We start from the raw sequence: 11,732 nt of genomic DNA on the forward strand, positions 1-11,732 counted from the left end.
AAACTGGACACTAAGTCATTTAACCCTATGTCAACATCGGTGATATAACTGATGAAAAGTATAGGCCCAAGTATGGATCCCTGGGGAACCACGGTGATGATTCACCATTCATTAAGACTCTCGGCTTCCTATCACGTAACCAGCCTTGCTTCCTATCACGTAACCAGCCTTGCTTCCTATCACGTAACCAGCCTTGCTTCCTATCACGCAACCAGCCTTCTATCCGATTTTCTGTGCAGCCAATAAGCAATCGCAAGAGGACTTTATGTATCAATTTAACGTGGAGGACTTTGCCCAATGCTTTCTGGAAGTCTAGAAACATAATATCTGTTTCTTTTGTTTTGGGCATTGAAGAATTTATGATAGATTTCCAGGAGGTTTGTAAGGTATGATCTACGCCTTCTAAAACCATGTTTGTGTATCACTGGTCAGGATGTGTTGTTCCAGATAGGCTTCGATCTTATTTCTAATAATCGACTCCAGAAGTTTACATATAGTTGATATGAGGCTAATAGGACGGTCACTGTCAGGCTTCCCTGTTTTGATATATAGGAAAGACGTCTGCCAGTTTCAAGCCAGCGGGAATCTTCCATCCTGGAAAGATTTATAGAGAAATACAGGTTAATGGTCAGGCAATTTCATGGTTGACTTTTTTGGTTAATCAAGACTCGAGATAATTTTTTTTCTAGGCTTAAACTTACCTGTCTGAGTTAGTGCTTCTCTAACTTTGACGGTGAATTCTTGTACCGTGTGAGTGCTTTTTATCACTGTCTCAAAATTCGTATCGTTGCTTTTGCAGCGTAAGAACAAAGCTAGAATACGTGTTCAGGGTTGTTGCTCTACTTTTCTCGTCCACAATGGGTTCCTAACAACGTTAATAAAGTCTGATCCTACTCCTTATATGTTTTCTTATTATCAACATATCTATATTTTTTTTTTAGCATCTCTATTACTATCCCTTGCAATATTCATTTCGTATTCTCTCTTAACAGAGAGAGAGAGAGAGAGAGAGAGAGAGAGAGAGAGAGAGAGAGAGAGAGAGAGAGAGAGAGAGAGAGAGAGAGAGAGAGAGAGAGAGAGAGAGAGCACTAGCTCGCAAAAGGATTAAAGCACAACTTTACTCCAAAACATCGACAAGAGTTCGCCTGTGATGATGAATCTCTGAAGATTTTGCAACTTATCTTTTGTTTTTGTTTTTAGGTTCAGGTTCGTATCTGCTGGAGGGGTCACATGACCCAACCTGTACATGAGGATCTGGTCTCTTATGCCCCAGAAATCAACTGGTTTGTGAGGATCATGTAAGTCCGACCTTGTAGGTCGACGTGGGGAAATAGAAAGACAAAAAGAAAAGTGAAGGGAATGGTCTTTGTGGATGATCCGGTGTGGCGGGAGCCAACTGGGAGGAACATAATCATTGCTGAAGAGGCCAGCAAGTAAGGCCATTATAACTGCTGACTTGATGATGATCCCAGGTGGGTCGAGAGCACACCCGCTTGGTCCAGTCACCCTCGAGTCTGTAGTCATAGAGTTGCACAATCCTGGCAGACATCGACCCCAGGAAGAGAATGGAGGTGGGGTCTGGACCAGCTGTGTTGCTCATGATGTAACGGAAGGTTCCAACAAACCAGATCCAGGGTGCCGTGTTACCTCACCTCATCTTTGTTGGAATTTGAATTTATAGGAATCCTTTCCTGTTACTGGATCGATCGACCGCCGGTATGACTGTGTTAGTTGTATTCATGCCTTTTCCAATATTGTTTCTCAACCAAGCCAGCAATGAACCTTTCACTCGGTATAATTACTATGAGTTTCGTTCATCATGATATATATATATATATATATATATATATATATATATATATATATATATATATATGTATATATATATATATATATATATATATATATATATATATATATATATATATATATATATATATATATATATATATATATATATATATATATATATATATATATATATACATATATATATATATATATATATATATATATATATATATATATATATATATATATATATATATATATGTATATATATATGTATATATGTATCCCTGGGGATAGGGGAGAAAGAATACTTCCCACGTATTCCCTGCGTGTCGTAGAAGGCGACTAAAAGGGGAGGGAGCGGGGGGCTGGAAATCCTCCCCTCTCGTTTTTTTTTTTTAATTTTCCAAAAGAAGGAACAGAGAGGAGGGCCAGGTGAGGATATTCCCTCAAAGGCCCAGTCCTCTGTTCTTAACGCTACCTCGCTAATGTGGGAAATGGCGAATAGTTTGAAAGAAAAGAAAAAGAAATATATATATATATATATATATATATATATATATATATATATATATATATATATATATATATATATATATATATATATATACATTCTTCAAAGCAAACACCTGATCCACACATCCTCTACCACTTCTGAAACCACACTGCTCTTCCCCAATCTGATGCTCTGTACATGCCTTCACCCTCTCAATCAATACCCTCCCATATAATTTGCCAGGAATACTCAACAAACTTATACCTCTGTAATTTGAGCACTCACTCTTATCCCCTTTGCCTTTGTACAATGGCACTATGCACGCATTCCGCCAATCCTCAGGCACCTCACCATGAGTCATACACACATTAAATAACCTTACCAACCAGTCAACAATACAGTCACCCCCTTTTTTAATAAATTCCACTGCAATACCATCCAAACCTGCTGCCTTGCCGGCTTTCATCTTCCGCAAAGCTTTTACTACCTCTTCTCTGTTTACCAACTCATTTTCCCTAACCCTCGCACTTTGCACACCACCTCGACCAAAACACCCTATATCTGCCACTCTATCATCAAACACATTCAACAGACCTTCAAAATACTCACTCCATCTCCTTCTCACATCACCACTACTTGTTATCACCTCCCCATTTGCGCCCTTCACTGAAGTTCCCAGGTGTTTGCTTTGAAGAATGTATGTGAGAAATACTTAGAAAAGCAAATGGATTTGTATGTAGCATTTATGGATCTGGAGAAGGCATATGATAGAGTTGATAGAGATGCTCTGTGGAAGGTATTAAGAATATATGGTGTGGGAGGCAAGTTGTTAGAAGCAGTGAAAAGTTTTTATCGAGGATGTAAGGCATGTGTACGTGTAGGAAGAGAGGAAAGTGATTGGTTCTCAGTGAATGTAGGTTTGCGGCAGGGGTGTGTGATGTCTCCATGGTTGTTTAATTTGTTTATGGATGGGGTTGTTAGGGAGGTGAATGCAAGAGTTTTGGAAAGAGGGGCAAGTATGAAGTCTGTTGGGGATGAGAGAGCTTGGGAAGTGAGTCAGTTGTTGTTCGCTGATGATACAGCGCTGGTGGCTGATTCATGTGAGAAACTGCAGAAGCTGGTGACTGAGTTTGGTAAAGTGTGTGAAGAAGAAAGTTAAGAGTAAATGTGAATAAGAGCAAGGTTATTAGGTACAGTAGGGTTGAGGGTCAAGTCAATTGGGAGGTGAGTTTGAATGGAGAAAAACTGGAGGAAGTGAAGTGTTTTAGATATCTGGGAGTGGATCTGGCAGCGGATGGAACCATGGAAGCGGAAGTGGATCATAGGGTGGGGGAGGGGGGCGAAAATTCTGGGAGCCTTGAAGAATGTGTGGAAGTCGAGAACATTATCTCGGAAAGCAAAAATGGGTATGTTTGAAGGAATAGTGGTTCCAACAATGTTGTATGGTTGCGAGTCGTGGACTATGGATAGAGTTGTGCGCAGGAGGATGGATGTGCTGGAAATGAGATGTTTGAGGACAATGTGTGGTGTGAGGTGGTTTGATCGAGTAAGTAACGTAAGGGTAAGAGAGATGTGTGGAAATAAAAAGAGCGTGGTTGAGAGAGCAGAAGAGGGTGTTTTGAAATGGTTTGGTCACATGGAGAGAATGAGTGAGGAAAGATTGACCAAGAGGATATATGTGTCGGAGGTGGAGGGAACGAGGAGAAGAGGGAGACCAAATTGGAGGCGGAAAGATGGAGTGAAAAAGATTTTGTGTGATCGGGGCCTGAACATGCAGGAGGGTGAAAGGAGGGCAAAGAATAGAGTGAATTGGAGCGATGTGGTATACCGGGGTTGACGTGCTGTCAGTGGATTGAATCAAGGCATGTGTATGGGGGTGGGTTGGGCCATTTCTTTCGTCTGTTTCCTTGCGCTGCCTCGCAAACGCGGGAGAAAGCGACAAAGCAAAAAAAAAAAAAAAAGAAAAAAAATATATATATATATATATATATATATATATATATATATATATATATATATATATATATATATATATATATATATATCATTCCTGTGGATAGGTGAGAAATCCTCCTCTCTCGTTTTTTTTTTTTTTAATTTTCCAAAGAAGGAACAAAGAAGGGGGCCAGGTGAGGATATTCCCTCAAAGGCCCAGTCCTCTGTTCTTAACGCTACCTCGCTAACGCGGGAAATGGCGAATAGTACGAGAGAAAATATATATATATATATATATATATATTAATAGAAGTAGTCAGGGTATTTTCATTCTGACATGTTTGCGAAAGACAATACCATGTTTAGTTTCAATTAATTTCTCTTTGGTTTCTTTTATTTCCGAGCACAAGTTTGTTATCACTTCGAAAGATAGAAAAGTTTATTCCCAAATGCCATATCTACAATATTCCCAAGACATACACAGTGAGCTTCGCCCTTAGCAGACTAATAGAGATGAATTCAACACAAGATCTTCAAAGACACTGAGTACGATGGATACACAGAGATGAAAACTACAATCCTGTGAACTCCATGACGGCGAGAAGAGACTAATGGTTTTAAGTCATAGGATCTCACGTTTGAGGCCAGCCACACGGGATGGGATCCTCTTTGCGGTGCTTCTTGATGGTTGGAGGAGCCAAATAATGTAAAGACTCTAACTTGACCTGTTTGCTGGTTGTTGAATAAGGAGTAAAATTCTATGATATGTTCTGCTTCTGTTAGTTGTGATTTGTTGTGACGTCTGCAATGTTTGAGAATTTTCGAGTTGTCTACCACCTGCTAGGCATTACAACGTCCAGGGAATTGCGACAGGCTGGGTGTCTGAAAAGTTAGCACTGAACCCTTACCCAAGTCGCTGTTTTTCCGAAATTTTTTTTTCCGCTACACTGACAGATGCGATCCTGGCTTTCGATCCACAGACTCATTTGCTCTTGATCTCAAACACAACACTTCTTAACACAAGACACACACAACCTTCCATATTCCACTGAGCTTTTTCCTTTTCTTAAGAGTAAAGAAAATCATGATAATATAATCTGTTCCAGTCTCTCGGGAGGTGAATCAGAGCTGCACCACTGGGCGAGGCGCGTAGTTAGGATTCCAGGTATTTCTTGACCGACATCAAGTCACTAGGAGCTACTCCAGTTTTCCAGTCACATCTCCCAGATCTGGATCTTTGATGTCATTTTTTCTTCTCTGCAACATTCGTGGTGTCAGATCGAACCTTACCTCTTCAGAACAACATTTTCCCCACCTCTTCCCAGTCCTGATCTTCTTCTCTTGGTTACCCACCTGTCCAGGGCTGCTTCCCCTCTACATTGCTAACCTCTAAGTTCAATCTTTTTCTTAGTGTCCACTCTGTGAAACGCGTTTGTGCATACTATAATGAATATCTTCTGTTACAATTCTTGTGGATATTAAGTCATCTGACTCTGATGCCATTTGGTTCAAAATTTCTCTACCTTTTATAAGTTTCTCGTGATGTTTCGTGTATATATCCTCCCCTAGACCTTCAAAATGTGTACAACTTTTCGAATATTTGACTTTTTCCCACGAAATTCGGCCCCATGCACATCCACATGCTAAGATCCTCTCTGCAGGAGATTTCAATATACACCACAAGAGTTGGTGAGGCTCTCAACCCGAGATGACTCGTGTGGAGTCGAGGCCTTTTCTTTTCCCTCGTTAACGATCTGGAACAAGTAATCAAACATCCAACAAGAGGTCTCGACCGTCATGACCACTCTTTCAAAACGCCTGATGTCTGTTATATCTCTGAACCCTCGCACCTTGTGCTCCCTAAGGGTCCCTCCAACCACAGTGTTGTTATCATTATCACCTCTAACTGGGCACGTCTATCCTCTATCTTCCCCTCTCTCTTCTCGAAACGCTAGCCTTGGCACTTCAGAAGAGCACAGCCGTCATCCACGCTCGGTTTCTTCCTTGACTTTTCCCCGGCACGGAGACTACTGCGCTGGCTGGGTTGTCTCGTGTGGTGCTGGACGCAAAACAGAGGTAATCTTGGCCGGGACGGAGTCCAGAACCCCCATCTTCTCCCTACACGCTCTTCCCGAGTCATGGCTTGATCGCTCCAGCTCTGATGCCTACCGCATCTGGGATGAAGCGTACCGGGCCATGAACCCACCCTCCCGACACCCACACCGCTTTCATTTCTGTTCGGAATCATTGCAAAGCTATTCTTTGTAGAGTCAAGCGTACCCTCATAAACAGAAAGTGTCCTGAACTGACTTTTTTTTTCCACTGACAAATCTCTCTGTTCCTTAGCTATAAACATCTCCAACAACTTCTGTAATCTAGCCTTTTCTCTTCTCTCCCGACATGATCAATCTGTAGCTAAGTCTTCCACTGATAAAACCAATCTTTTTTTGGTACCCTCCCTTCCTCTGATTCAACTCTGGTTGATTTCGCTTTTAATCATTCGTGTCCTTCTCCTTCCACTGAACTATGCCATCTCCTAGATTCTCCTAAGGACTCTCTCATTTCTAGGTGGATAAGGCGTACGGTCCAGATGATATAACTCCTTTTGCTCTTAACCCTACAATGTTATCCTTGGGTCTATCAGACCCGAAGCATCTCAAAGTTCGTTTGTCGTACTAGGTTTCCAAATGTGTACGACCACTTGAGGTCCCTCTACCTTCAGTTCTTGTTCAGCCATCGCCGAGGACGGGTGTGTCACTCTGTGCTCCTATTCCTTCTTTGTGTTTTGTGGTGTTAGGTTCAAGGTCTGATAAACCCATGGATACTGATAGTGTGGGAGGTGAATGATAAATGAATGCTAAATGGCAATGAAGGGATGCTCTCTGTCTGTAAGCAGGTGGCCTGGTTAATGGATACCTCATATGATAAGACCTTATAATGAATAGCTTTTTTTGTTATGTTGATAAGAGTAATAATTTCTTTACAAGAATGTTCACATTTTTGTTGTTGTTTTACAATAACCACCTCTATGTTTTTCTTTATCTTCATATAGTAATTGAACCAACTAAAGCTTAAAGCTCCAGTATCTGTACAGCGCCTACTGCTTGCCCCACCTCTTCCTCGCTCACACCTTCCCACACAGCCCATCCAGCAACACACGCACCACTTCCACTGCCAGCCCTACCACTCGTACGTTCCCAACACAACTTATTCACCAACACCCGTGGAAAGTCCACTGCCTACTCCCACAGCCCCTCCTGCACCTCAATATGCTCATCCTCCGCCTCAACCACCGTGTCCTTCTACCTCCTCTCACCCCCAGTCTCAACCCTCCACCAAGGTCCCAAGACCTAAGGCCCTCTCTCTCTCTCTCGCTCTGGTTCCATAACCTCCTCCAGGTTTACGTCACACGTCAATCATCACCCGCCTCTCTCGCCAGCCGTTCCCCTCCCTTTTCTTCATGAGGCCACTCCCCTTCTCCCGCCCACGATGGCTCCTCCCACGAGCAATCATCTTGCAGTATTCAGCGACTGAGAAGTAAAGATGGGCGGAGACGATTTCATAATTCTAGGAGATTCACTGGCCAGAAATCTGGGTAAACACACGGCAGAGACCTCAGGCGCTAAGAGAACTGACCCTGTCTACTACCTTGGTGCTCGAATTTCCCACATTACAGAAAAGTTAAAAGCGACTGAAGTACCAGCTACAAAGCTGTGTTTAGCGGTGAATATTAGGAGCAGCTACGTTTAACATGATAATATAGATTCAGGAAATATCGTAAAGGAAAACAACGAGCTGATCTACGCTCTGAAAGAACGGATCGAATAGCATCGTTATAGTTGGCCCTTCCTCGAGACGAAACACAGGCAGTACCTACGTCCTAAGTAGAGCGTTTGGTGTAAATGAGAGACCAAACCACCCGTGTTAACATAGGCTTCGTAGGCCCATGATTCGACTTCATAAGAGACAAGGGATTATAGAACACAGACTGCATCCACCTTTGCAGGAATAGGTCAGAACTCTTAAGTGCACGAATCAAAGCTCAACTTGCCATACCATTACCACGTAAAAGTTCTTGTTGAGGGTCAGTAGAGGTCGGCTCGTCGACCATATGCCAGAGGTGGGAGAGGTTAGGTCAAGTCATATTACGTATCACGGTGGAGGCAGGTCAGAGCGGGACCCGTCCCCACAGAACCAGACAGCGAGAGAGGGATGTCGAGAGCTCTTTAGACCTCGGTTTAGGGATGGTCGGTCACTGAATCGTACCACTTGATTTCGAGCGGAAATCAAACGGAGAAAGTAAAGAGAAACAGAATAGATGAATTGCATTGCTTGGTAAACCATGAACTCGTTGTTATCACTGGATTAACAGAAACGTTCCTAAACATGAAAAGACAACGATCTAATTAGAGGGTGCTATATGTACTATATGTGCTATATGTGCTATATAGATTATTTGTGAGAGATAAAGAAGATTCGAGGAGGTGGAACTGCACTGTACGTAAAATCATACCTAAACCCCATTAAAATTCAGACTACAACATCTGCGTGTTCAAATTAGCTCACAATTTTTCAAATTTTACATAAACATCGTATATACTTCGACGTCCCAGTCCTGGACGAGAGTTCACTGAGAACAAGAGAGGATAGAAATTCTATCATTTTAAGGGATCTAAATCTCCCAGAGATCATCTGGCGATCTATTACATGGGTAGAAAGTGAACTTGCCAGATTTATCAACTTTGACGAAGGCAATTTTCTCTACCAAAGCGTCAGAGAGCCTGACAAGGGAAGTTAAGACACTTGATCTAGTTCTCACATCATAAGGAGTTCTCATCCACTAATACCCGTGTTGGTGGACATCTACGTACATGTGGCAACACCATGGTTAGGTTCAATGTAAATCTCAAAACCAATTCCCCTAAAAGCAGTACTTTTACCCCTAGTCTTAAAAGTTATGATTGTAATGGTTTGAAAGATGCTTTAAACACATGTTTTAAGCGTCAGATTATGCACACACAAAAAAAGCCACATGCATTCCTATGCATAACAGAAACAGTAGAATTAACAACTGGCCTAATGGTACCCAGAGATATTGTAAGAGCTATGAGGAACAGTAATAAACTCTTACAACTTTGAAAATCAAATAATGTCCAAATCTTGCAACGCATTATAAAACAATTAGGAGAAAGGTGAAAAGACTTATTGAACTAGACGAGGGAGACTATGAAGTGAGGATTTCAAAATGCATCAGAGATCCTATGAGATTTTATAGATATATCACTAATAAGAAACACATAAGGCGTGGGACAGGGCCCTTAGAAGACGAAGATGGGGAGCCCATTGTGGATGACGAAAGCATAGCAAAAACCCAAAACATGTTTCTCAGTTTAGTTTTTACGCTAGAAAGAAGCGACACGAATTCTGAGACAGTCATGAATAGCACACACACACGATACCATGTTTTACCTGTCGCACTTGAAGAAGTACTAACACAGTCTTTAGGACTAAGGAAAATCCAAGTCATGCTCGCTTCTGTCCGTAAGTTATCAAAAATTGTCAAACCGTTCACCTATTTTCTGAATAAATCTCTCCAGGATGGAGTTGTACCGAAGCCCAGGAGACTGACAGACGTTACTCCTACATTCAAAAACAGAAGCCATGATTTGCTCGGTAACTACCGTTCTATTAGCCACATGTCGATGACATGTAGACTTCTGGAGTCGATTATTAGAGATAACATCGTAGCCTACCTTGAAAAAAGAATCTGGTTAATAATACACAGCATGGGTTTAGAAGGCACAAATCATGCCTTTCAAACCCCTCCCTCCCTTGAATTATAGATTATTCAAGGTACCTCATCTTAAACTGATGCATAAAGCTAGGAAACTGGATAGAAGCCTGGGTATGTGAAAGGAGGCGAAGAGTCGCAATGAATGTGGTGAATCATTACCGTGATCACCCAATACTAGTGGTGTTCCCCAGGACCCGTCCTGGGATCTATACTTTCATCATCTATCCTATTGATATAGATGAAGAGCTGAATAACATGGTATCCAAGTCTTCAGATGACATACAGATCAGCCATGCCATATTAGGTGAAGAAGATAAGCTAAGATTACATGAGGATCGAGATGATATAATTGAGTGGTCTAGAAAATGGCAAATGCCATTTGATATCATTAAATGTCAGCTGTTACAAGTCGGAATCTTCAACAAGAAACTCGATTATGAAGTGATTGGCCGCAAGATAAAGGACAACCTTAGTGTGATGGATCAAGGGGTCATTGTCTCAAACAACTTCAAATTCTCTCAACACTGTGATGAAGCTGCCATGAAAACAAATAGGATATTAGGAATTACCAATGGAAACTTTACGTACAAGAGAAAAGATGTGATATTGCCACTATACTGAAGCATAGCTATACCTCTCTTTAGATATACATTGCAGGTCTGGGACCCAACCCAAGTAGGGATATTCTTGCAGTGAAAGCAGTGCAGCAATGAACAACTACACTGATTCTTTCCTTACATAATAAATCATATGAATACAGACAGTAAGAATTGAATTTGTTGTGTCAAAGCAAATGGCGGCTCCAGGATTCAACAACGTCTATATTGAGAATATCTTGATGGTCGCGAAGAGTATTACGAACGAGAGAAAATGGACTGAGATATAAAGGCCACCGAATTATTATGGAGAGCACGAATTAATTTTTTTTTTTTAACCAGCGAAGTGTTGTTTAGAGGGACACTGTTATTATGTTTAGGCTTGATCATCACCTCTTACTCTCTGGTGTTGAATAATTCTTTTAATGAATCATAGTAACGTTAGTGGTATATTATGCCACCTTCTCAACCACTGATCTCGCCCTGGCCATGCTGCGGTAATCCGTGTCCAGGGGACACGATTGAATTATTGTTTCATTCACATCAGTTATGATATAGACATGGTAAGCCACGAGGATGGAGCATTGAAGGAAGGCATGTCCTTGGTGATCGGATACATGAAATTCATGTTCATTCTACCTTCTGACTTTTCTATAAAGATTTCTCTGATGCATGTTAGTCTTGCAAAGTATTTTCTCACTTGTTTTCCATCCGATAGATTGCCTAAGGGAGAGGCGAAAGCCTTTTGTTTAGCTGTTCTTTTGCTCTACGGCTTTAAAGGGGACTGTTTCTCTGTGTATATATATATATATATATATATATATATATATATATATATATATATATATATATATATATATATATATATATATATATATATATATATATATATATATATTCTTCTGTTTCCCATTGTAGAAAGTTAAAAATACAAGGAGGGGAGGATTTCTGGCCCCCTGCTCCCGTCCCCTCTAGTCGCCTTCTACGACACGCGAGGAAATGGGAAACAGAAGAAGGAGCCACGCGGGGATTGCTCATCCTCCTCGAAGGCTCAGACTGGGGTGTCTAAATGTGTGTGGATGTAACCAAGATGTGAAAAAAGGAGAGATAGGTAATATGT

The 11,732-nt window shown here is 41.3% G+C and overlaps 1 protein-coding gene across 1 annotated transcript; it reads left to right on the plus strand.

Annotated features, from left to right (window-relative positions):
- The first annotated feature begins 10,154 nt into the window (after window positions 1–10,154).
- Window positions 10,155–10,637, plus strand: LOC139757907 (uncharacterized). The gene has a single exon (XM_071678852.1). It carries the CDS (start codon window positions 10,155–10,157, stop codon window positions 10,635–10,637), a length of 483 nt encoding a protein of 160 aa, XP_071534953.1.
- The last annotated feature ends 1,095 nt before the right edge of the window (window positions 10,638–11,732 follow it).

The sequence above is a fragment of the Panulirus ornatus genome, chromosome 28 (assembly GCF_036320965.1).
Source record: "Panulirus ornatus isolate Po-2019 chromosome 28, ASM3632096v1, whole genome shotgun sequence".
In the NCBI taxonomy this organism is placed as follows: domain Eukaryota; kingdom Metazoa; phylum Arthropoda; class Malacostraca; order Decapoda; family Palinuridae; genus Panulirus; species Panulirus ornatus.

Bases quoted from the DNA above. Each gene is read 5' to 3' on its own strand.
- LOC139757907 (XM_071678852.1), top strand. From the start codon at position 10,155: ATGAATGTGGTGAATCATTACCGTGATCACCCAATACTAGTGGTGTTC.